This window comes from Leopardus geoffroyi, chromosome A3 (genome assembly GCF_018350155.1).
Source record: "Leopardus geoffroyi isolate Oge1 chromosome A3, O.geoffroyi_Oge1_pat1.0, whole genome shotgun sequence".
NCBI classification, from domain to species: Eukaryota; Metazoa; Chordata; class Mammalia; order Carnivora; family Felidae; genus Leopardus; species Leopardus geoffroyi.
In genome coordinates, this window is record NC_059336.1 from 134,099,501 (window position 1) to 134,126,876 (window position 27,376).

The following is a 27,376-nucleotide window of genomic DNA, read 5'->3' on the forward strand; positions in this document are numbered from 1 at the left end:
GACAAACAAGGGAAAGGCAGTCAAATGAAACTGTCTCTAAATAGATGCAGATGTTGCATTTACCAAAGACTTCGAAGCGGCCGTTATGGATCCGTTCAAAGACATAACAGAAGATATGATGACCATGAGTCAACAAATAGGGAATATCACTAACAAAATAGAAAGTATTAATAAGAACCGGATTGAACCGACTTGAAAAGTTAATAGCTGAAATGAAGAAACTTACTAGATGTGCTACACAGTGATTTGCGATGGCCAAAGGGTCCGTAAACTTAGGGATGGATCGATAGATATTAGCCAGCCTGTAGCACCGATGTAAAACATACTGAAGAAAAACAGCTTCTGAGTCCTGTGGGGTAACACCATGTATACCAAATAGTCCAAAAAGGGAGGTACAGAAGCAATTCTGTTCATAGCAACATCAAAAAGAATAAAATATTTTGGAATAAATTTAGCAAAAGAACTGCAGTAACACTTGAAAACCACAGAACATCTCTGAGAGAAATTAAAGGAGATTAAATAGGAGCACCTGGCCAGCTCCATCCAGAGAGCGTGTGACTCTTGATCTTGGGGTTGTGAGTTCAAGCCCCATGTTGGGCGTAGAGCATACTCAAACAAACAAATACATACATACATACACAAATACATAATACATACATACATAAATACATCATACATACATAAATACATAATGCATAATACATACATGCATAAATACATAAATACATCATACGTACATGAATACATCATACATACATGCATAAATGCATACGTAATACATAAATACATAATACGTACATGCATAAATACATCATGCATACATGCATAATCCATACATAAATACATCATACACAATGCATAAGTACATCATACATACATGCATAAATACATCATACATGCATGCATAAATGTATAACACATACATACATAAATACATAATACATGCATAAATACATCATGCATACATGCATAAATACATCATACATACATAAATACATCATATGTACATGCATAAATGCATCATACATACATAAATACATCATACGTATATAAACATATACGTACATAAATGCATCATATATAAATACATCATATGTACATGCATAAATGCATACATAATACATAGATACATCATACGTACATGCATAAATACATCATGCATGCATAAATGCATAATACATGCATAAATACATAATACATACATAAATACATAATACATGCACAAATACATCATACATACATAAGTACATCATACACACATGCATAAATGCATACATAATACATAATACATACATGCATAAATACATCATACATGCATGCACAAATGCATAATACATATATACATTAATACATAATACATGCATAAATGCATAATACATACATGCATAAACACATCACACATACATGCATAAATGCATAATACATACATAAATACATCATACATACATAATATATACATACATAAATACATCATACATACATGCATACACACATACATAGATGGAGAGCTATTTCATCTTCATGGGATGGAAGACTTCCACTGTTAAGATGGTGGTTTTCCCCAAACTGATACACAGATTTAATGCAGTCTCTCACAAAAATTTCAGAAAGCTTTTAAAATAGAAATTGACAAGTCTGTTAGGCATCGGACTTCGGCTCAGGTCATGATCTTGCTGTTCCCGAGTTCGAGTTCCATGTCCGGCTTTGTGCTGACAGCTCAGAGCCTGGAACCTGCTTCAGATTCTGTGTCTCCCTCTCTCTCTCTCTGCCCCTTCCCCCGCTCATGCTCTGTCTCTCTCTAAAATAAATATTAAAAAAAAAAAAAAAGAAATTGACAAGCTGATTATAAAATTTATGTGAAAATACAAAGGACCTTGAATAACAAAAAAATTTTTTGAAAAGGCACAACAAAAGTTGGATGTACACTATGGTAGAGTCATAAAGATGCTGTGAAAATGGCATAAGGGTGGTCATATAAGTCAAAATTGAGAGTCTAGAAACAAACCCTTTATATATTTATGGTCAGTTGTTTTTCAGCAAAAGCGCCATGGCCATTCAGTTGGGAGAGGATGGTCTTTGCAGCGCATGGTTTTGGGACAATTGAAATGTGAAGAGGTAGGCATAGACCTCACACCATACATAAAACGTCACTCAGAATGTATCCTAGACCTCACTGTGATACTGGAAACTATAAAACTTCAGAAGAAAATATGGGAGCTTTTTATGACTCTGGGTTAGGCAAAGACTTTTTACCTATGACACCCAAAGAATGGCCCACCCAGAAAATTCACTAATTGTCCTTCATCAGAATGAAAACCTCTTTCTCTTCAAAAGACACTTCCAAAACAATAAACAGGCAAGTCACTGGGAGATATTTGCAAAGCATATATGCGATTCAGGACTTGCATCCAGAGTATATAAAGAACTCTTACAGCTCAATACTAAGACAGCCCAATTTAAAAACCAGTAGTATGGGGCTACAGTCAACAAATACACTCAACATCCACGTACCTGCTAGTGCCGTAGTCTCCTCTAAACAAAGATCCGTGACGTGCCTGCCATCCTGGAGTTCAAGGTAAAGAGGGGCAGCGGGGAGGCAGACAATAGGCCGGTAAACAAATATGGAAGTGAAATTATTTCAGAGAGAGATAGGAGTGAAATAACATGGGTGCCACTGGAGAGAGCTGAGAGCTGATGATACACGTGAACCAGTGGGAGAGCCCGTGGGCAGGAGGGAGCGGCCCATGCCCGGCTCTCAGGAGCATCCGGTGTGGTCGGACACCCGAAAGAGGCCCCGTCTGGCTGGTGCCTGTGAGCAAGATCGCCAGTGGTGTGAGATGAAGTCAGAGGGACAGGCTGGGTGGACTGTAGTTGTAGGTGCCGTGGGAGCCCATCAGGGGGACATACTTCATCAGAGTGTGGTTCCGAAGCCGTGTAGCTGGGGTTGTTGGGAGGGTATGTGTAGCAGGAGCAGAGGTCAGAGGGACCGGGAGACCCCACCAGACAACACACGTTGGTAGCTTTGGCCCAGGAGGGGACTGTGGAGAGAGAGGCGGACACATAGGGGTGGACTTTAGAGGCAAGACTAAGGACCGGATTGAGGATTGGCTGTGGGGCATGAAGAAAAGGGAGGACTTGGCTTGTGGCTTGAGCCGCTGGCAGGGTGGTGGTATTTATGAGATGGAGGAGAAGCAGAGGCCGGTTGAGATGGCAGTGTCTGGCTGGCAGTCAGATGGGCCTGCCGATCGGAGTGAAGGCTCTTGAGCCTTAGAATTAAATGTAATCATCCAGGGGGGACATTGTTCATAAAAGAAGACTGAGGCTTCCTTTGAACTTGTCTCAAGTCACAGCCAGTAAGAGGTCAAGCCGATGTTCCAACTGGTATCACTCTTTACTCTGGAATCAGCTTCTGTGTTTTCTTGAGACACCCTAATTTAAAAACTTGACCTTTCCTTCTCAGTTTCTATGGCTCATATGTTATAAAAAGTTGGAGTTTTGTTTTGTTTTTTACTTTTCCTTGGAAATCCTTAGCACTTTCTTTCACATTCTCTACCTGAGCCGGGGCTTATTTCCTCGTACTGTTTAACTATTCGTGTGACTTCCAGACCTTTCTCTTATAATCCATCGTGTACATCAATTAGTCTTAATTATGATCTGAATAACTATTTCATCCTATTACTTTGTGGCTCAAAAACCTTTGAATCCCCACAGAAAAATGACCAAAATACTCATTCAAGAAATTCATGCCCTTCAGAATACTTTGAACCCTGTTTTACCAAGTCAGCATATTTCCTGTTGTCTTTCCCAGTTTTTGCTAGGTGGGTGCCATTCTGGCCACAGCGTGACGTACTGACTCTTGGCTGTACACATCAACTCAGCTGGGAAGCACCATCCTCTCTGTGTCACTCTTGTTCTGTGTTTGGGGCCTGTGTCCGCATTGTCATCCTGGGAGCTGTTAGTCCTTTCTGGCCTGTGGTGGTCTTTTCACACCAATTCTGTTGTACCCCGTATTCATCTTCTTGGTACCGTTCACTCGCGTGCACACGTCCCACGCAACAGAACCGTACAGAACGCCTTCTCTTGGTCAGGCTCGGTGCTACGCACTGAGAGAGTTGGATGGCTGAGGTCCTCGAGGAGCTCGGTGTGGTGGAGAATGTGGACATCTGAGAAGCCCGTTTTTACAAAGGGTGGGAAAGCCATTCTGAGAGGAGATCCATGTATCCCTTGGGATAGGAGGACTGGCAGTTAGAGCTAATCCTGCAAAACCCGACACTGTTACTCAGCGATTGGCTGTCAGACATTGTGACAACATCCCTGACTTGACCGCAGGTTCTTGAACTGGAGAAGTTGTATCTTTCTGTTCTTTCTGTTGCTCTATAAAAGGCAAGTGTATTGAGTCAAAATGACATCTTTAACAACCAACTCTAGGAAAACATAAGACACGTGATCTTAAAATGTGAAGAATGGCTATTGTGTGTCTTTAAGAGGGTGTGCTTATAAATGTAATCGTGGAAGGAGCTTTTGTCTTTTTTTTTTTTTTTAAATATTTATCTTGAGAGAGAGAGAGCAGGGGAGGGGCAGAGAGCAAGGAGAGAGAGAGAATCCCCGGGAGGCTCTTCAGTGTCAGTGCAGCCCCACACAGGGCTCAGTCTCATGAACTGCGAGATCATGACCTGAGCTGAAATCGAGAGTCAGGTGCTTAACCGACTGAGCCACCCAGGCGCCCCATTAGGGGAAGGAGCTTTTAAACTTGGTTTGGAGAGACCACGTGGCTAGATAGTTGATTGATCACGAATTGGTTATTTGAGGATAGATTAAACTGTTAATTGTTATACTTCCGCAGAAACACCGTATCTTAGCACGTGTTACTGCACACACAGTAAAAAGAATGAGAACAGTATCACATTTCTTAAGAGTCCGCTACATTTATAACTGGATTCTTAGAATAAAACTCAGGAAATTCTCAAATAGATTTTATTTTATGTATTTATTTATTTTTAATTAATTTATTTTGTTTTAATTTTTGAGACAGAGAGAGACAGAGCATGAGCAGGGGAGGGGCAGAGAGAGAGGGAGACACAGAATCCGAAGCAGGCTCCAGGCTCTGAGCTGTCAGCACAGAGCCTGACACGGGGCTCAGACTCACGGACCGTGAGATCGTGACCTGAGCTGGAGTCAGACGCTCAACCGACTGAGCCACCTGGGCGCCCCTCAAATAGATTTTAGAAGCCTGACGTTTTGACGATGGTTTTAAGACTCCATTTCGAGACTGCCAGTTGCTTGTAGCAGATTTAACACCCACATTTACCTGAAACTCCACTGAAACGGGAGTAAAATGTCAGAGCTATGAAGTCAGAGATGGAGAATTGGAGATGCCTGAAGCACCTGCAGAGAGGATGGTGCTGTCGGGGCCCAGCTGTCCTGCCCGGGCAGGGGTCATTCTGGGACTGCACGCGGCTCTGTCATCATGAGCCATGTCATACCTTTTGCCATTGAAACTCTGCGCACGTATGACTTTCATATAAATGGGGACGAAAGTCGAGGCGAGCTCCCTGTGGGATGTTGACCTGGGAATTATCAGCGTGCCATTCCCGGGGCCACTTTCAGATGCTGTCGCATAGAAAAATGATTCTTCAGGCTGCCTTCCACTTAAAAACCACTAAATGAAAACGGAAAAACTTGCTTAATCATAAATTTTTAAAATAAGAAATATGAAGAATTTTTAAGCAATGATCTTTCCAAGTCTCTGCTGACTTTATTAGACTTCAGATCTTGTTTGAAATATACTCAGAAATAGAACATGCAGTTTGTTTTGTTCATTTCATTCATTCCTAGGTGAATAGATTATTATGCCTAATAATTTATAATGTATTTACAGGACTGTTGTGGTTTTTGTGAAAAACTTTACGTATATACATACTGAGCATTTTAGGAAATTGTGTCTCTGGTTAGTTAATTTTGTAAGTACTGTACCATTCTTCCGGTTACCTGTTATGAAAGTCAGTTTTTAAGCTCCTGTTAATTATTTATTGAGTACTTTTCAGACTATATTTCTTTTAGTGCCATCTTTAGGGTTAAATCTAGTGCCCCCTGCCAATATTTAATTTTTAGTTCTTGGCTTATGTTTATTCCTACTGAACTAGATTTTTATTTAAAAAAAATTTTTTTTAACGTTTATTTATTTTTGAGACAGAGAGAGAGACAGAGCATGAACGGGGGAGGATCAGAGAGAGAGGGAGACACAGAATCCGAAACAGGCTCCAGGCTCCAAGCAGTCAGCACAGAGCCTGACGCGGGACTCGAACTCACGGACCGCGAGATCGTGACCTGAGCCGAAGTCGGACGCTTAACCGACGGAGCCACCCAGGCGCCCCTGAACTAGATTTTTAAAAAAAGGCTAGGCAGACTGGGAAAATTGTAGTTTTGATTATTTAGTGTGAAATGGTATATTCTAGAAATGGAAGTTTGCAATTGTGGATAGAAGCTTTCGGATAGATTTTGAGAGAAATAGATTTGAAATGTAGGTTTGGGGAATTATTTACTTATAGGTGTTTGAGTAGCATCTCTCTGCAAAATTACAGCGATATCCTCTGGGCTTCAGTATAATTTGCCAACGAGGAGAGTAGAGGTCAGGTTTGCAGGTACCAGTTTGAATAAAACTTGCTCCCTGACTTAAAGGCTTTTGTGACCCACTGGCAGGTTTAACCTGAGCTTACTGCACTCAGCTTTGCGTCCCTCCCAGCAGTGCGAAGGAAACGGAGGGAGAGAAATGGAGGGTGAGAACCATCCAGGCGGATGGTTTAGCAACACACTATTATATAAGAACAAAATTATCCTTAAAGTGAAATAGAGCCCTATCTCACCAAAGTAATTAATGTGAAAATCGCACCAATGGAAAATCATGACCAACTTAAGGCAACACTGAGGGTGACTAACTTGTCCTTGCCCTGAGTTGCTGGAATTTCTGTGATCTGCCTGTGTACACGTGATGAGAGCTTTGAATGTTGCCATGTTTCTTGAAGCTCAGTCATGTCCTGATGCTGTGAGTCTTTAATAATTCTTATTCCAGGGGCGCCCGGGTGGCTCCGTCAGTTAAGCGTCCGACTTCAGCTCAGGTCACGATCTCACAGTCCGTGAGTTCGAGTCCCACGTCGGGCTCTGTGCTGACAGCTCAGAGTCTGGAGCCTGCTTCCGATTCTGTGTCTTCCTCTCTCCCTGCCCCTTCTCTGCTTGCTCTCTGTCTCTCTCTCTCTCTCAAAAATAATAAACATTCGGGGCGCCTGGGTGGCGCAGTCGGTTGAGCGTCCGACTTCAGCCAGGTCACGATCTCGCGGTCCGTGAGTTTGAGCCCCGCGTCGGGCTCTGGGCTGATGGCTCGGAGCCTGGAGCCTGTTTCCGATTCTGTGTCTCCCTCTCTCTCTGCCCCTCCCCCGTTCATGCTCTGTCTCTCTCTGTCCCAAAAATAAATAAAACGTTGAAAAAAAAAATTAAAAAAAAAATAATAAACATTAAAAAAAATTAAAATAATTCTTATTCCATGGTTGTAATCAAAATAGAGGTCTAGTAAATGTATCATTCATGCCATTCATCCCGTAGAACCAAAGAGGTTTTTGTTTTGTTCTGTTTTTAATTAACTCCTCCATCAATGGATGTTCTTGAAGAAACTTGGACTTTGTTCTAGGTGTGGTAGGTAGCTGTTGGGGAGTCTTGAGTAATGCCCACTGGGAGCTGGTCCCACTTGAGACCTTTTCCCAATGGGCATTACTCACTCGTGTGTGTGTGTGTGTGTGTGTGTGTGTGTGTGTGTGTGTATTTATTTATTTATCTATCTATTTTATTTTGAGAGAGAGAGAGGGAGAGAGAGCATGAACAGGGGAGAGGCAGAGAGAGAGGGAGAAAGAGAAAATCCCAAGCAGGCTCTGCACTTACAGTGCAGAGCCTGATGTGGGGCTTGAACTCATAAACTGTGAAATCATGACCTGACCCAAATCGAGTCAGACGCTTAACCAACTGAGCCACCAGGCACCCCAAACCAGTGTCTATTTTGTAGATAGATTTGGGCATGGATATGAGTCATCTGATGTACGATGTGAAGATCGATTTGGAGATTTGGGATATGGGGTGTGAGTCATAAACATATATCAAAAATGACTTCTGGTTTTTTGGCAAAGCTGAAAGATGGTGCCATTCACAGTGATCAAGAAAACTCGAGAAAAGGTGGTTTTGGTGGGATCAGGATTTCTACTTGGAACGTGTTAAGTTCCAGATGCTTTCCAGGCAACACCTAGAGATGTTAGGTAGCTTGTTGGTTGTTTGACTTTGGAGAGGAGGACACATATCCAGGCTGGAAATTGAGAATCTGGGAGCTGTCAGTACATAATGGGTATATAAAATCAGGGGCAGCGTGACATCCTCTTGGAAATCAGTAACCGGAGAAGAAAACCAAGCCCTGGGTCCCCAGGCTGAGAAGGAATATGCAAAGGAGATTGTATAAAATGTGTTTATTTCCAAAATACTTTTCAATCAACTTTAGGTGTAATTTTCCTAAAACAAAACCACCAGTTCAATGGGTTTAGACAAACAAATAAACTGTAACTGCTGTCCAAATCAAGTTAGAGAACATTTTACTCATCCCCAAAGTTTCTTCCTCTCCCTGTGTGATCAGTCCGTCTCTGTTCCTGCAGCCAGTGATCTGTTTTCTGTCACTAGAGATGAGTTTTGCCTGTTGTAGAATTTTGTATACATGGAACTATATAGTAAGTAATCTTTTGTGTCTGCCCCCCTCGTTTTTTTAAACTCAGTTTAATGTTTTAAAATTCCTGTGTCAGTTGTGTTTATCAACAGATTGTTCCTTTTTTAAAAAAAATTTGTTACTTAATTTTAATGAGAATTAGAAACTGGAGACAAAGCACACTCTAAGACATTTACATAGGAAATGTTTCTGTTTACACAGAAATTTACCAACAAGAAATTCATTTTGTAACTTTATTTATTTATAAGTGTTTATTTGTATTTACTTTTGAGCGAGAGAGAAGCATGTGCATGGGGCAAAGGGTGGGGGGGCGGGGTGGAGAGAGAGAGAGAGAGAGAGAGAGAGAGAGAGGGAGAGAGAGAGAGAATAGGAGAATCCCAACTAGGCTCATGCTGTCAGCACAGAGACTGACATGGGGCTCAAACCCTCAAACTGTGAGATTGTGACCTGAGCCAAAATCAAGAGTCAGACGGTTAACCGACTAAGCCACCCAGGTGCCCCTGTACTTTATTTTTTAATAGAAAGTCTGACTCTGTGAATATCTTAATTAAGTTTTTACTTAAAGTGAACTTAAAATATATTTATATATTAAAATATGTACTATGATCATGGGCATAATTGTCTTAGAATATATCAGTGTGTATATGTGTATGTACATGTGCCTGTATTTGTATATAGAGATACAATTGTATGTATGTGTTTATATTTTATATATGTATATATATTTGTGATCCATATCTATCAGTCTATTTCTCTATATGTGCACACACAGATAATATATAAATATATATAATTTTCTTTTTAAAAAAATTGTTTTGAAATGTTTATTTTGGAGAGCGAGAGACAGAGAGAGAGCATGCGTGTGAGTGGGGGAAGGGCGGAGAGAGAGGGAGACACAGAATCTGAAGCAGGCTCCAGACTCTGAGCTGTCAGCACAGAGCCTGATGTGGAGCTTGAACTCATGAACCATGAGATGATGACCTGAGCCAAAGTCGGACGCTTAACTGACTGTGCCACCCAGACACTCCTATATAATTTTCTTATATAACCTGTAGTAAAATGCAATCTTATGATATGACTCAAGCTGAAGTATTACGTGGTATATGTGTTTTAATGACTTTTAATTGCACTTAAAAGATCCAAAGTGTAGCAATTATTATTTTTAAGGGTTTGTTTATTTTGAGAGAGAGTGTGCAAGTGGGGGAGGGACAGAGCAGGAGAGAGAATCCCAACCAGGCTCCATGCTCAGCACAGAGCCCGATGCGGAGCTCGATCTCATGACTGTGAGATCATGTCTTGAGCCGAAATCAAGAGTCGGACACTTTAAACACCGAGCCACCCAGGAGCCCCAAAGTATAACAATTATAATTTATCTTTTTAAAAAAAAATTTTTTTTTAACGTTTATTCATTTTTGAGACAGAGAGAGACAGAGCATGACCGGGGGAGGGTCAGAATCTGAAACACAGAATCTGAAACAGGCTCCAGACTCTGAGCTGTCAGCATAGAGCCCGACGCGGGGCTCGAACTCATGGACCGCGAGATCATGACCTGAGCCAAAGTCGGCCGCTTAACTGACTGAGCCACCCAGGCACCCCTTATCTTTTAGAAGTAAAAAGGAACACCAGATGGAAAGAGTCCGTCTGCTCAATTATTAAGGATTCCATGATGGAAGCAAAAGTGGTCCTTAGATACTGTAATTTAAAAGAAAAAAATCAAATCACAACCTACCAGATTGTTCCTTTTATTGCTGAGTGGCTTTCCATTGTATAGAATATGTGTACTACAATTTATGTATCCTTTGTCCTACTTGTTAATGGACATTGGAGATGTTTCAAAATTGGGGCTATTATGAATACAACTTCTAAAACATTTTTGCACGAGTCTTTTTATGAACATATATTTTCATTTCTCCTGCATGTTGTGCAGCAGAAGAGGAATTTCTGGGGCACAGGGTAAAAATATATTTAATTATATAATAAACTGCCAACCTTTTCCAAAGTGGTGATATATGAACCTGTTGCTTTTACAGTCTCACCAGCATTTGGTTTTATCATTCTTTTCAATTTTAGTCGTTCTAGTGAACGCGTAGTGGTATCTCACTATGATTTTAATTTAGATTTCTCTTGATTGATGATGTCAAGCATCTTTCTTGTGTTTATTGACCAGTTGTACACCTTATTTTGGGATGTGTCTGTTCAAATCTCTTGACTTGAACTTTATTATCATTTTATAATTCAAAGGATGAAGCCTTTTGTCAGTTTTATGAATTAGGAGTATTTTCTCCTAATATGTGACTTGCCTTTTCATTTTCTTAGTGGTGATTTGTTTTAATTAAGCTTTTAATTTTAATTCCAGTGTAGTTAACAGTGTTATATTAATATGTTTCAGGTGTGCAATGTAGTGATTCGACACCTCCATGCATTAGTCAGTGCTCATCATGATAAGTGTACCCCGGTGGTGATTTTTAAAGAACAGAACTTTGAATTTCTTTTTCTAGTTTATTTTTGAGAGAGAGAGAGACAGAGACACAGAGTGTGAGTGGGGGAAGGGCACAGAATCCAGGCTCCAGGCTCCAAGCTGTCAGCACAGAGCCTGATGCGGGACTTGAACCCACGAACCATGAGATCATGACCTGAGCCGAAGTTGGCCGCTTGACCAACTGAGCCACCCAGGTGCCCCATAGAACTTTGAAATTTTGAAGTCTGTTTATCAAATGTTTGTTTCATAGCTTAGAGCTTTTTGTGTCTTTTCTAAGAAATCTTCATCTGCCCTAATATGTGAACATTTTCTTGTAGAAGTTTTATAGTTGTATTGTTTAGGCTTAGATCACTGATCCATTCTGAGTTCATTTTTGTGTGTGTTATGAGTTAAAGGTTGAAATTAACTTTTTTCTGTATGTAGATCCACTTGTCCCAGCATTGTTAACTGGAGACACCATCTTCTCTGTATTGGATTGCAACTCACCCTGTATGTTGTGGCTTTATTTCCAGACTATCTGCTCATTGGTCCATGTGACTAACCTTACACAAGACTCGCACATCAGAATACGGACTTTCTTCTTATTTTGCCCTCCCCCTCTGCCTATACTTTCCAAGACCCTGTTTGGTCATATGGTTTTTGTTTTATAGCGTCCCCTGTGTTTTTAAAGCTGTCTCAAAAATTACATAGAAGGGGCGCCTGGGTGGCTCAGTCAGTTGAGCCTCCGACTTCGGCTCAGGTCACGATCTTGCAGTATGTGAGTTCGAGCCCCGCGTCGGGCTCTGTGCTGACTGCTCAGAGCCTGGAGCCTGTTTCCGATTCTGTGTCTCCCTCTCTCTCTGCCCCTCCCCCGTTCATGCTCTGTCTCTCTCTGTCTCAAAAATAAACGTTAAAAAAAAAAATAAAAAAAAAATTACATAGAAATGCAAAGGCTACAGATTAGCCAACAGTGTGTTTGAAAGAGGAGCGCATTTCGAGGTTTCACAACCCAGTGTAAGTACCTGACTTCAAGACTAAGTATAAGCAGAGGAGGAGGCAGAATAAGAAGACAGTAAGTTAGTGTTCAGATATGCGAGCCTTTCCCTGAAGCTGAGCTTCAGGTCATCTGAGCTCACACATCTGGGAAAGTGAACGGTTTAATTTGATTTCAGCACATGAAAACAATTACTCATTTGTTAGATTTTTTTGTCTTTATTCCCGATAGGAATTTTGAACCTTTTGGTGATGATGTTACCTCTTTTCCTCCTTTCAGAAGAATTCTTTTTCATTTCCCCTCAGCACTTCTGGTTCATTAATCCCATAGTCCCTGAGTTCTGGGTTTTTCCTGAACAGTCTCCACGCTCTATCTGATACCTAAATGAATAGCTATTTTAGATGTGATTTCTGTTTTTGAAATGAGGCAGTGATTCAACATTTATATTTCTAAAAAGAAGAAAATGTTCTGTTCTATAACTCTCCCAATGCAGTTGATTTGATACGAGTAATAATCGTATCAGGATGCTTTGGGCTGCAACGAGCAGAAATCCCAACTCCTGGTACACAATGGTGTAAACAGTATAGAAAGATTTACCTCCCAGAGCAAGAAGTCGTGAGGCAAGGCAGCTCTTTTTGATTAGTTCAGCAACTTAGTCTCAATGAGGGCATCAAAAAGTTCTACTTTTTGGGGCGCCTGGGTGGCGCAGTCGGTTAAGCGTCCGACTTCAGCCAGGTCATGATCTCGCGGTCCGGGAGTTCGAGCCCCGCGTCAGGCTCTGGGCTGATGGCTCGGAGCCTGGAGCCTGTTTCCGATTCTGTGTCTCCCTCTCTCTCTGCCCCTCCCCCGTTCATGCTCTGTCTCTCTCTGTCCCAAAAATAAATAAACGTTGAAAAAAAAAAAAAAGTTCTACTTTTTGTTCTACTTAACTTTTTTATTCTGCCTTCCTTGCGTATTGATTTGTCCTTCGACTAGCTGCTTTTACAGGTGAAAGGTGGCTGCTGCACTTACAGATATGACAGTAGCAAGTGTCATACTTAAAGAAGGAGAGAAGCCTTTCTCCCATCCAAGTACTAACCAGGCCCGACCCTGCTTAGCTTCCGAGATCAGACGAGATCGGGCGCGTTCAGGGTGGTATGGCCGTAGACAGAGAGAAGCCTTTCTAAAAGCACCGTGTCAAGTTTCACTGACCAGACCTAAGTCGTATGCCTACCCATAAACCAGCAGGGAAGACAAGATTGCAGTTGATTGAGTTAGAGTCCTCAGGATCCCTGTGTCTGCCTTTTATAAGGGAGAGAAGGAGGGGTCAGAAGTAAGGTAACTCTCTTACCATCACACAGGATGTAATAAAAAGTGACAGAGCCATCATTTACATCTAGATCAGTTCTGTCCGGAGTGTATTTGCTTGTCTATGTTTCTGTTTGAAGACATTCATTGAAATTCTTACCTTGAGCATAGCACTTACGATAACACTGCACACACACGTATTGGCCTGTCTGCTTTTCCTCTGCTGCTGTGTGAGTGTGCAAAGTCAAAGGCTTGCCCCAGCACCTTGCCCTGTGTGATGTGACTCAAAAGAAAACAAAAGTTGGCTGTGCTTTTCCATCAGTTAGGAATGCATTTCAGTTGCAGATAATGGGGAAAAAGAATTCACCACCTAGGATTCTTTCTGGATATTAGGCTACTCAGAATCAATGCAGCAGGTCAACGTGTCATTGAGGAAGCAGGTTTCTTCTCTTGTTCTTTCCTGCTGTCTTAGCCCGTTTGCCACCTCACAGGATGCAGGAGGGTTGCTACGACAGCCATCACGTCCATTTTCTAGGCAGAAAGAATTCAAAAGTGTGAAAAGCCACATCAGCTGTGTCTGTCCCCTTTTCTGCTTTCAGGAAAGCTATCTAGGACTGTACATTAGAAATACATTGTGGGGCACCTGGGTGGCTCAGTTGGTTGAGCGCCGACTTCAGCTCAGGTCATGATCTCGCAGTTCATGAGTTCGAGCCCTGCGTCGGGCTCTGTGCTTGAGCCTGGAGCCTGCTTTGGATTCTGTGTCTCCCTCTCTCTCTGCCTGTCTCCCACTTGTGCTGCTTCTCTCTCCCCCCCGATAAATAAATAAATAAACACTAAAAAATTTTTATAAAAAGAAACACATTGTGAACCACAGATATAATTCTAAATTTTCCAATATACACAGTTGAAAAAGTAAAAAAGAAATGTCTTAGTTTTAATGATATATTTTATTTTACCCAGTATATCCAAAATATAATCATTTCAAAATATAGTCAGTGTAAAAATTATTAACAGTGTGTCTGAAGTTCTTTTTTAAGGCCTCAAAAAGCAAAGTGTATTTTACAGCTACGGAACATCTCAATTTAGACCAGCCACGTTTCAAGTGCTCCGTAACCACATGTGGCTGGTCAGTGGTACTTTCTAGGGATGCCAGATGCATAAATACACGTGCACAAGTTAACTATAAATGTTACTAATATAATGGATATATAGTTCATAACTTACAAATAATAAAATATGCAATACTCTTTATTGTAAATTTCATAGAGCCAGTTGATTGTTATAGAATTCTTTCATTGATTTTTGCCAAACTCTTATAACTCACCACCTCTGGTTGCAGTTCAACCATGATATGACGTAATCAGACTACAAATAAATGTTTGGTTACCGACCAGTTCAGTAAAGAAGTTGCTTATGTCGTGGACAAACGAATGTCGTTCTACCAGGAATGTTGCTTGCTATTTCTGTTTATATTAACAAATAAGATGAAAATGAGACCATGAAGATGAATGTTGGAATTTCACTCATCTGTCCGTATGTGAGCAACTTCTTTTGCTGCATTGAATAATAGGTTTTGCATAATGGAAGAGTATTTCCTCTTTCTTTGTTAGTTACAATACAATGGCTATAGTCATGGCACCCTTCTAAAAGATTAATGGGCATTTCCTTCATCATTTTGTTCAGCATTTTAGTTCTAATTTGGGTCAGTAAACCTGCCCATAAATTGGTTAGGCTTTAAGGACCATTACAGTTGCTGTTACAGCTGTTTAGCTGTACTGTTATAGGGTGAAAGCAACCCTAGACACATGTAAACAAATGGGCATGGGTGTGGCCAAATACAAAATTTTATTTACAAAGCAGGCAGTGAGCCAAGTTTGGTCTAAAGCCTTTAGCTTGTTGATCCTTGGTTTCAATGATCAGGAAGATTTATATCATTTGCCAGTTTTTGTAGTGTAAATGCTTCACCACGGTAGCTTTAAAGTGACTAACTTGGAGTCCTTGAATGTGGGACTGGGAAGAAATGCTCCATAGCTCACCATTAGATAGTATTTTTGTCGTGCAGATGCAGGAGATGTAAATAGCCTCAAGAGCACAGAAAATAGCAAATGATAAGATGGAACTGAGAAGTGACGAGTTTTGAATATTTAATGCCTTTGTAATACCGTTTATTTAGTTTTATGTTCTATCCCTTCATTTTTAATGATGGCTGTGTTTAGCAACCAGTTTACAAAAATTCTTAAACTAACAGCCTTTCGGAGCTGGCATGAGCCCAATCTAGGACAGTGGCTACCATATTGGGCAGCACAGATCTTGGACTTTTCCAGGAGCCTCACCCGACTTCTGCACGTGTCTCACAGACAAGATCTGTGTGTCCTGCCACTCTAGCTGCAAGAGAGGCTGGGGATTGGATATTTAGCCTTTGGGCCTCTACAGTAGAGGAAAGCAGGGGACAATGGAGATGGAAATGCACATGGAGTAAATCAGCCCAGAATGTCTACTCCAGTTTTGTTCTAGAACTTTTTCCATGATATTATCAGTATATGTTTATATACACACAAATGTGTGTATATATGGACATCTGCATAGGGGGTTCTGGTACCTCAAGTGGGATTATTCTTTAGTTCACTTTTTCTGCTTAAGTGACTTTCATTATGTGTACATATAGGTGTCTCTAATCACTATTACCGAATTCCGTAGTGTGGTTTTCTATTTATTATTTCCATTTATTTTAACTAATATTGAATTGGAGACATTTAGTTGGTTTTCTATTTTTATATATTTATATGAAGTATAAACTTCATATTACTTATAGTACTTTAGTGAATATCTATGTGTATATCCTTGTGAATATATGTAAGTATTTTTATTTGTTAGGATAGACTCCAGAAAGTGAAATTGGTAGTTCAGGGAGCATGTACAGATTCTGAGGTGTACTGCAAAATCACTTGCCAAAAAAAGGGCTGTTTAAAATTTTGTCCCACCAGCGGCATCTAAGAATGCCTGTTTTCCCTACCCAAACTGGATATTGCCTATTTTTAAACTTTTGGCAGTGATGTTGGGCAAGCAGTATTCTAATATGCATTTCTGGATTATTCCTATGAATTCCTGATCATTCTTTATCTTGAATCACATTTCTTTTTTTTTTTAAGTTCATTTTTTTTTTTTTTTTTTTTTTTTTAGTAATCTCTCTATCCAACATGGTGCTTGAACCCACAACCCTGAGATCAAGAGTCGCACACTCCAACAACTGAGCCAGCCAGGCACCCTCACTTATTTTTCTAAATGGACTGGCTTTATAATTTTTTTTAACTCTATAATTTACTCATTCACATTGTCATCCATTTTCACTTCATTTCTTAAGTGAAATCTGATTTCTTAAGTGAGATCCGTTAATAATCTGGATTTTTGTACGTGTGCGTGTAGTGTGAACCAGGAAACGATTTTCTTTTTATTTCCGAAAGGAGAGCTAACTTTCTAACCTCTTTTACCTCATTCCTCCTTCTCCCACTCATTTCTGATGCCAGCTTTATAGTCATAAACAGAAACTTCTAGTTGGATGAGTCTTTTTTTGAACTTCTGTTTGGTTAATCTTTTGATCTATTTATGAAACAATACTACTTCATAAATCACTGTGACATGCTCTTTTGTCTGCTGGGATCCGGCCCGTCCTCCTCACCGCGTGTTTACTCAGTGTTCCAGAAGTCCTTGAAAGTCAGCTGGTCAGGTCCCACCCAAAGTATTGTTAGGATTTTGATTGGGATTGTGATGTTAAATTTAGAGATTAATTTCAGAAGAATGGGCTTTATGTTATTGGAATTTTCAAAATAAGTCTAAAATTAAGTTAATTTATAGTAACACATACACCGTTCCTTTCCTACCTCAAAAACTTCCATATCCTTTCTCCCAGGAATCCGTAGTGTCTCAGGCCAACAGAATACTTAGTGTTTTGGTAGATTTTTTTTTTTTTTAAGATTTTTTTTTTTAATGTTTATTTATTTTTGAGAGAGTGGTGAGAGAGAGCATGCATGCACAAGTCAGGGAGGGGCAGAGAGAGAGGGAGAGAGAGAATCCCAAGCAGGCTCCACGCTGTCAACACAGAGCTCAGCGTGGGGCTTGATCTCACAACCGTGAGATCATGACCTGCGCCAAAAGCAAGAGCCAGATGCTTAACCAACTGAGCCACCCAGATGCCCCTGTTATTATTATTCATGGTTCTATGTGTTAGCTAGATTCGGCAGGACAATTTTTGCTTGAGTTCTTACGTGGTTGCTATTAACTGTTGGCTGGAACTGCAGTCATTTGAAAGCTTAACTACTTGACATCCAAGGTGGTTTCCTTCCACGGCTGGTGGTTGATGTTGGCTGTGGGCCGGGAGATCAGCGAGCGGGGATTGTTACTTCTCCACGCAGGTGCCATCTGCTCACACGGGTGGTGGGGCTCAGAGTGCTAAGGACAAGCATTTGAGATGGAGAACGCTGCAAGACTTCTTCTGACCGGGCCTTGAAGTTTCAGGAAGTCATTTCCATTATGTTCTATTTGGTAAACCAAGTTATTAAGTCCAGCCCGGATTCTAGGGGAAGAGAATTCTATTCCAGCTCATGTTCAGAGCTGCATGTGCGGTAGCGTTTTTACTGGGGGCAGCGACCTGTACTCTGGCCTGCGCAGTTTACAATGCATCCTGCATAAACAGTATTCTCACTTCCTCTCAAGACCCCCAGAGTGTCACCTCCTTACGGCATCTGGCGTGACCCCTCCATCTCGTCTTCTAAGTCAGGTCTGCTATGGATGAGGCTTCTTCAATGTGATTCCTCAAGGACAGCTCTTGGCCATGTGAGGACCAGTGCGCTAATGGGGCTGGTTTTTGCACCCCTCCTCCCAGTACCCAGTATATAGTGGTGAACAGTGATAGGATACTTGTAGTAGATCCTTCTGTTAAAAAAAAAGGAGAAGAATGCAAGTCGCTTAGCAATCTCTGGTCCATAGTAACTGTGGGATCCAGATGGACACCTGTTACCCGTGCCTTGAGTGGTGCCCCCATCTAGTCCCTGTGAGTTGGTCTCAGTGGCTCTTTATCCACACCCTGAGCTGTCCTTCCTTTTTATACAAGAGGTAGCCAGATTTTGCCGTTGAATAACTTTCTCAGCCCACTACCTACCAGTAGATAACTGGGGACGTGAAAATCTCTTCGTTTTGAACTGTTTCTCCCTTGGAGTCCAGTCTTGTGTAACTCTCTTGAAAACTGATGCGGGCTTCCTGTGTGTCCAACTAGAAATCTCCTGCATTTGACCGAAGCCACACCCACAGACCTCTTTCAGACAGTCTCCCTTTTCTTTGGTCTGAAAGTGCTGTGGGACAGCACCCTCCAGGTTCTTGTCTAGCAGAGTGTCTAAGAGGCATAACCTTGAGATTCGTGGCAACCGTTGTTTTTTTCTGAGAGGTTCTCTAAAGGTGTGCCCTTATGTCTCCCTGAGGTGCCATGTGGAACAGCACCTCTCGACTCATCTTCACTGTGATTGCTTGAAGAATATTTTGTGACCGGAAAGATTGTCCTGAGCTCTTTTTTTTTTTCTCTCTCTCTCTAAATTCTGCTAAACACCCGAACACTTCTCTTTTTTAGTTCGTTGCTCTGTATCCATACTTTGTCGTATGCGCCTAAAAGGAACCCGTTAGCGCTTCTGGAAGGTATGTTTTCTGTTTTCCACTTCCGAGTGAGCAGCAGTGTTTCTGTAGCTTCCGATGACAATTTCCTGGCTGCTCTACGTGTTCACTAGCAATTCCCTTCCGGCCTCTACTGCTTCCACCTGCCACGCCATCCCAAAGCCCGTCCTGTGTGCTCCAGGTCTTTATGATGGTAGCACCCCATTTTCACGTACCGATTTCTCTTCTGATTATACCACTCTACCAAACTGCAGTGGCCTCAAACAAGTAGGTATGTTATTTTGCTAATGCCATTGTGGGTCAGGAATTCTGGAAAGGTTCAACGGAATAGATCGTCTCTTTTTGATAGGGCGTCCGCGTCGTCACCCACACATCTCACAACGTGGTGTCTGTCTCACTCTCTCTCCTACGTGGTGTCTCATCCTCCAGAACTTCTGCATGTGGTGATCTCCCCATAGTCACCCTTCTTTCCTGACCACCAGCTTCCAAAAGGCAAGAAGTAGAAAGTGCCAGGCCAATTGCGGGCTGTCCTTGGAACTAGCACAGTGTTACTGCCGTGATCTACTGGTCAGAGGAGTTGAAGGCCAACCGGGTTCAAAGTGGGTAGAGAAGTAGACTCTTGTTCTTAACGGGGGGAGGGGCAAAAGGTCAGGTTGTAGAAGACCATATGAAATGAGAGATATTGTAGCCAGATGCCAATCGACCACATGATTTTTAGAAATTGTGATTTGTGGACTCTGTGTGCATGAGTATGTGTGTGTGCTATTTTGTCAGTTACAGCTATTGGGAGTATATTAGCTTTGTAAAACATTTCAATTAGCAAGCTATCCTCCTTTCCCCCCCGACCTCAGGAATAATTCAAATAGATCAAATTACCTATATGTCTAAAGTTTAAAAGATCTCTTTCATAAAACTACCTAAATTGCCTACACAAGAAACTTAAGATTTTAAGTTAACCAAATATATTGTTTTTTACCCTATCGGTTCCTTCTGTATTATCAATGTTTTAGAAAGTATGTCCCCAATTTGAGAACATTTGAATATTTATCCACATTTCCTGCGTGTTTTGGTTTTAATGTTGTGCAGTAATTCTTTTTTTAAAATTTTTTAAATGTTTATTTATTTTTGAGAGAGAGAGTGTGAGTTCAAGTGGGGTAGGGGAGACCCAGATTCTGAAACAGGCTCCAGGCCCTGAGCTGTCAGCACAGAGCCCAGTTTGGGGCTCAAGCCCATGGACCACGAAATCATGACCAGAGCTGAAGTTGGACGCTTAACCAGCTGAGTCACTCAGGCGCCCCTTAATGTCGTACAGTAATTCTTTAGTTCATCTGGAATTATCTTGTTAACTATTTAGATGATAATCCGGCCCTGCTAATTTGCATTGCAGCCTTTATCTATGCAATGTTAAGTGTTCTAGAATCTGTTTCTGGTCTCTTCTATTGATATGTAAATTATTTTCCATACTGTGTGTGTAAACATTGTAACTGTCCCAAGCACCTTGAGATGTGAAAATCACTAAATGTTCATGCTTGTACTATGTGAGTAAATGCTACCTGATCCACACTAAAGATGTATGATTTTAAACTGTTGAGAACAAGAATTTATTTAATGTATGATCTAGCCACATATTTTTGTGCCAAATTGTGTTTTCTAAAAAGGAAGAATAAATAGAAAAATTACCAATACTCACAGTTTTATACTTGTGAACATGACTTTCAAATCTGTAATTTGGGTTATGGAGGTCTTTCAGAAGGAAAACAATAATGAAAGCATTGATTAAATGGATTTACCATTGAAGGTGGTACAAAAGTCAAGTAAACTAGGTACTAGTAAAGAGTTTTTACAATTTATTGAAGAAAGCTATTTGTGGAGTAGATCTAGAAATATTTAATTTTTGAACCATATCATATGGTTAATAAAGTATTTTGAAATGTATTCTCTAATAAAATGAATCTTTTATTTTCACTAATCTAGTTTGTTTCTGTTTTCCAGATATTGTTTTGTGTTTGCTTTGGGATACCTCACAGTGTGCCAAATTACTAGAGTCTATATCTTTGATTATGGACAATATTCTGCTGATTTTTCAGGGTAAGAGTAAAACTTTGATTCAGTAGCCCGTTTTATCTACTGTCACGTTGGTGGAAGGACAGCCTATGGTTGCATTTAGTAGTTCTAATGAAAAGCTATTGACAAACGTTTTTGTTGAAAATTCCTCTATGAGCTGAGACATTTTCTTCATGTAAAGTGGCCTTTTGTAGTGCTTATAAGTCACAAAAATAACCTGTCCTTTTAAGTTGACTTCTATAAAATTTCCAAATATGTAGCAATTGAAGTTGTCGTATGGCATTCTGATCTTGAAAGCATTTTCTAATTTTACAGAAATTTCTGCCATCAGTTATAACTGTTGAAAACCATCCCCCTTCAGCCTGTATCCTTGAGTCTCTTTCTTTGATCTCTTGAGCGAATCCCTTTTGTAGGGTCATTCACCAGCTTCTCTGTAAGATCTGGTCACTTCTGCTTCTTAACAGCCCCTGAGACTTTTCTTTGGGCCAGAGGTCCTCTGAATTTTCTAGAGCAGACATTTGAATATGTATTTTGGTTGTATGCATTTTCACGTTCATGGAATGTTCTGCTTTCTTCTGTCTGCACTCAACTGAGTAGTGGAAAGAACTTCTGGCTTTTTTGTTCCTTCAGAGGGGTCGTAGTCTAGTTGCTCCACGGTACTCTTTGTCCTGCAACAAGCTGATGAAATGTCTATTCCAAAATAAACATAGGCCAATCCTTAAGGACTGACTTGCTTACCATCCTTATAAAGGGACCTCTGCTAAGGATAAGCAAAGTAGAAAAAATAAAGTATGTCATGGCATCTCTGAAAAAAGGTTATTCAACATTAGAAATGGACCAAAGTTGTATGAGCTTAGAGAAAAATTACTGCTATGAAACAAGAGAATTTTAGAAGTTGAAATTTTCTTTTTGTCCTTAATGGGATTCAAGTAGATTTTACTTTTTTAAAACAGATTTAAAAAATAGATTTGGATGAAAGGAGATCGCATGCAAAAGAACAAACAAAGCAAGCCGAACCACACTGATTAAATACACTTTACAAACTAGTTAAATTAGCAATATATTGGGTAGAATAGAGAAATATACCCGGAATTCAGAAAAGGAGAATAGATGCTGGCGGTCTAGCTTGTAAATAATAGATATTCTTGGACAAAAAGAGCTAATGGATGGAATCAGTAAACATATTGGGCACTGAAAATCTTCACGAACTTGAGGGTGTAAGCCCGGTCACACGTTGTCATTAGGGTATGAGAGTAGGACCTAGTTGTGAATGTTTACAAGAGTCAAGATCACTTAGACAGTTTAATCTTCCTGGGAACAGTTACCCTACTGTTCATTGCGGTATCCGTAGTGTTTAGCACATGGTGACATTGAATAAACCCTTACTGGATCAATAATAATAATACCTCAGTTAAGAGGAAAGTAGAAAATATAGTGAGAAAAATGGGGGAAGACAACAAACACAGAGTAGAAAACCTGAGCAGTGCAGGCAAAGCTGTGCTATCCAAGATAAGTTCAGAGCTTACTGGGGCCCCTTGGGTGGCTCAGTGGGTTCAGCATCCGACTTCAGCTCAAGTCATGATCTTGTGGTTCGTGGGTTTGAGCCCCGCGTTGGGCCTTGTGCTGACAGCTCAGAGCCTGGAGCCTGCCTCAGATTCTGTCTCTCTCTCTCTCTCTCTCTCTCTCTCTCTGCCCCTCCTCTGCTCACGCTCTGTCTCTCTCTTTCTCTTTCAAAAATAAACATTAAAAAAAAAAAATTCAGAGCGTTAGTGCTTGTGTTACAGTGAATGAAGAATGAATGAATGAAGCCTTTAGTACGAAATAGCAACAAAAAGAATACTCTTGACTAATTCAGTGTCTGCACGTAGATAACAGAAATGTGAACATTAGCAGCTAGAAGTTAATACTGTAAAATCACGAATTTTCAAATGGCCTTCTTCAGTGCTAGGACACTGGAGCCATGTTCCAGGGACACTAAGCAGGTGAGGCTGTCCCCTCTAGTCTCACTTCAGCCACAACTGCTCTGTGTCTCTAGCTTATATTTTGGGATTCTACATGTACTTCATTTAACAAATATCGTGCTGCTTATATTTTTAAACTGCCAGATTTTTATTTTATTTTTATTTTTTTTTAGTGTTTATTTATTCTTGATACATACAGAGACAGAGTGTGAACAGGGATGGGGCAGAGAGAGAGGGAGACACAGAATCCGAAATAGGGTCCAGGCTCTGCACTGTCAGCACAGAGCCCGACGCGGGGCTCGAACCCACGAACCGTGAGATCATGACCTGAGCTGAAGTTGGACGCTTAACCGACTGAGCCACCCAGGCGCCCCTAAACTGCCAGATTTAAAAACCAGTCTAACATAGCTAAATTGAGCTCATTGATGCGGTTCTTGTGAGTACGGATTTGCGTGACACAGTGTTTACTGGGCCCTCACAACTGCTCTTTTGGTTGATCTAGTCATCACCTTTCTGATTTCTCAAACCTGACATTCTAAACTTGTTACTGTCTAGCTGGAGATAGGCTCACACTGTTAAAACATCATAAGTTCAGTGGCTTAACATAATACGTGTTTATTTCTCAGCCACTTTGATGGTCCACTGAATAGGGAGCCTTTGCTTCACACAGTCGTTTAGGGAAGCTTCTTTCTTAGGGCTTCACCTCCGTCAGCATCTCTGGAATCCTTTTTTTTATTAAAAGGATTATTTTTTAATGTGTATTTTAGAGAGAGAGCGCGCACAAGTAAGGGATGGGCAGGGAGAGAGGGAGACACAGAATCCGAAGCAGGCTCCAGGCTCTGAGCTGTCAGCACAGAGCCCCACGCGGGGCTTGAACCCACGACCCATGAGATCATGCCCTGAGCCTAAGTTGGAAGCTAAACCACCTGAGCCCCAGGTGCCCCTGGAATTCTCCTGATTACACTGATGGAGACGCTATTGGGGAGCAAAGGGAGAGAGCATGCTTCCTCACCACTGCTGCTCACCCCCGATTGGAAAAGACTGCTTATGTGGCCCACAAATTAGCGGGTAGTTTGCAGTAAGAGCAAAACGCGTGTTTAAAAATAGCTTTATATGGTGTGGCTTTACTTTGCTGAAATGTAAACTTTCATTTGAAAAAAATTTTTTTAATGTTTATTCATTTTCGAGAGAGACAGAGCATGAGTAGGGTAGGAGCAGAGAGAGAGGGAGACAAAATCCGAAGCAGGCTCCAGGCTTCAAGCTGTCAGCACAGAGCCCAATGCGGGGCTCGAACTCTTGAACCATGAGATGTGACCTGAGCCAAAGTCAGATGCTCAACCAACTGAGCCACCCAGGCGCCCCTAAAATTTCACTTAAATACTTAAATATAATTTACAAATGTTTAAGTATGTGGAAGAAAATAACATAGCATTTTCAATATAAACCTGATACAAAACTCCTAGTTTAATGTGTAATTTTTATCCATTAGGAGGAGACATTTGATCATCATCAGTAAACTGATAAAGATTAGGCAGAGACACATTAGCTGAAAGAGGCCTTCTGGGAGAATGAAGCTGAAGGACTTTTTTTCTTATTGGACACAGGACAGAGAAGAAGCCATCTAGAGGCAGACTTTCCCCTTAATGAAATATTTAGGCATTTAGAAGCCTTGAGCGTGTTATAAGACGAGCAGAAAAGATCCTAACTTGAACCTAATTAGGGTAAATATCCAAAATGTTGGGCGTCTGAAGAAGGTAGAGTTGAATACAGTGGCCATCCTTTGTCCTGAACTGTGCTGTTGCCTTGAAGCTGGCAGCACAGGAGGTGGAACCAGGCTCTTGCTGAGGAACCGCGTGGGAACTCTTACGGCCGGGGCAGTCTTTCTTGCCTGAGGCACAGGAAACTGGTACTGTGCCTGTATATGAATGTGAACATCTGTGTGTTTGGACATGAGTTCAAGATACATTTGAAATGTTGATCAGATTAAAGGGACTCGTTTCTTAGCAGAAGTTCCTTTTTGCAGAAAGGTCGAAAACCACTGTAGTCTTGACTTTCGTGGTAGCCTTAGAAAATAGAGGAGACATTAAAATAATTAAATAACTTCCCTTTAGATTAGCAATAACCAGTTAGCAAGTATAATAAAGGATCCTAGCTTCACAAGCAATGAAAACCATCACAATGTCTATCTGAGAATACACGTAAGAAGAAATGCACAGGACCTCAGTGTAGAAAACTGTAAAACTTTACTGTAGGATATAAAAGAACCCTAACGGGAGAAATATCTTGTTATTCAGACAGTAAAATTTAATATTATAAAGATGGGAATTCCTCTCAAGTTAATCTGCAGGTGTAATGCAGTTCAAGGTGGGGTTTTGAGGGAAATTAGATGAATTGAAAAGTTCCTCTAGAAGTAGAAATGCTCGAGAGTAGCAATTTCAGTACAAAACACACTCCTGTTTGTAAAGTAGCTGTCATTTAACTATTACAGGACTGACACGGGAGTAGATAAAACAGTGAAGCCAGAGGAGAGAAGCAGACCCATTGATCCAAGAAATACAAGGACGGAATAGAAACAGTGGGAGAATAGATCCGTGGGGAAAGCCCTTCTCGATTATTAAGTAAATGGTGTTGAGACAAAAGGAAGGTAACTGCTTTCCTTCTATGTAGGTAAAGAACTTGTAGACGGAAGTAAGAGCAAACTTGTGTGGCAGAAAGGTAATGAGTTCTGATTGGAGTATGTTGACTTTTGAAGGGGTAGCTGAGTGCATCCACCAAAAGAGATGTACAGGACATAATTTTCCATTCAAATTAAGGCTGTGTTTTAGAGCTAACCACGTGGTATCAGATGCTCAGCAGACGTTTCATTACTGCTTACTCCTGTGTGTTCGTTCAGCTACGATTTATGGAGCACACACTCTACCTTTTGCGAGGTGCTCAGTACTTTTGTAAGTGACAGTCCTGTCCAGCATAAGGGACAGACCGTTTGGTCTGAGAGCTACAGGTGCGATTGTCGCACGCACTCCTAGAAAGCCTCGTTTGAGTCTGATTGTAGACTCTCTGTGCCGCGTGCCGAGCTCTGGAAGGCCTCTCGCTCTCATCTCCCTCCTCTCACGCTGTGCCCAGTAACTGTGTTGCAAGTGGGATGGATGTAAATTATTCAGCCCAACCGCTAAACGGCAGTGTTCCATTGACCCTGTTTTGTCCCTTGGGAGCATCTCCCACACCTTGACCTACATTTGTTGGGAGGAAACATTCTGTCTGGCTGCTACTAACGTAGGTCGAGTTACCAAGAGTAGACGGGCTAATCTGTGGCTTGATTTGTCTGGTTTCTGCCCTCCGCAGGCCTTTTCTACCGTTACATCCATTCACAGAGCAGCGTGCTTTAATGAGATTTATCGGAAGTCTTCGGTTTTCTTGGGACTCTGAGCCCTCACGGTGTGTGCCCGGCTCTGCCCCGCAGCCCCGTCCCGGCTGCCTTCCTCAGTCGTCTGATGCCCACAGCCCTGCTCTCCTGTCAGTACATTTGCCTTTGCGCCCAGTCCGTTCCCTGTGCTCAGGGCACCCTTCCTGTCCAGCCATCGGTGCCTGTCCACCACGGCTAATCTTACGGGCCCAGATGACAGGACTCCAATTCGAGGTTTTCCCCTGGGTTTGAATTTTCTGTCGTCCCTGCACGCCTTTCTTCAGATGTCTCGTTTGGCTCATGACACTTTTTTATATAGTTATTCACATACCTGTTCATCTCCTGTTTTAGTGAGAAAGCCTCATCAGAGACTGCACTTTACAGCTAATTATCGTGTCCCCCCAGGGCCTTGTGCTTTAGTAGCAACTCCACTGTTTAGTAAAGAAGGTTTTATCAAACATTTGCTGTCTCTCAGATACTGTTCGAGGTATTTGTCATACTGCTGCATTATTTAATCCACCCAGTGTTACTTTTATCTGTTTTTTAGATAATAACTTGGAGGGGGGCTGAAATACCTTCCCAGTCTTCCAAATTGATCAGTGGTGGGGTCAGGATTTAAGTGGGGTTTTCTGACTCTTGTCCCGCTGCCTGTTCACTGCCCACATCTCCACCCGAGTGTCCAGGAGGCAGCTCGCACTGGACACGCCTGAAACAGACTCCCCGATGCCCTCTCTGCCCCTCCTGTGATCCTTCTCCCTTGCCTCCGTCCTTCTGCGTGGTTGCTCTGGTCAAAAACCTT

The 27,376-nt window shown here is 41.4% G+C and overlaps 1 protein-coding gene across 5 annotated transcripts in view; it reads left to right on the forward strand.

The window, feature by feature from the left end:
- The window catches only part of MBOAT2 (membrane bound O-acyltransferase domain containing 2), a 127,532-nt gene that overhangs the window by 68,610 nt on the left and 31,546 nt on the right, over positions 1–27,376 (forward strand). For 4 of the 5 annotated variants that reach the window (XM_045447797.1, XM_045447796.1, XM_045447794.1 and 1 more), the window contains exon 4: positions 21,142–21,237. The exons of the other annotated variant lie outside the window; for it this stretch is intronic. In XM_045447797.1, the coding sequence (XP_045303753.1) occupies positions 21,142–21,237 (96 nt within the window). The remainder of the gene's footprint in view (positions 1–21,141; positions 21,238–27,376) is intronic. 5 annotated transcript variants of the gene reach the window in all.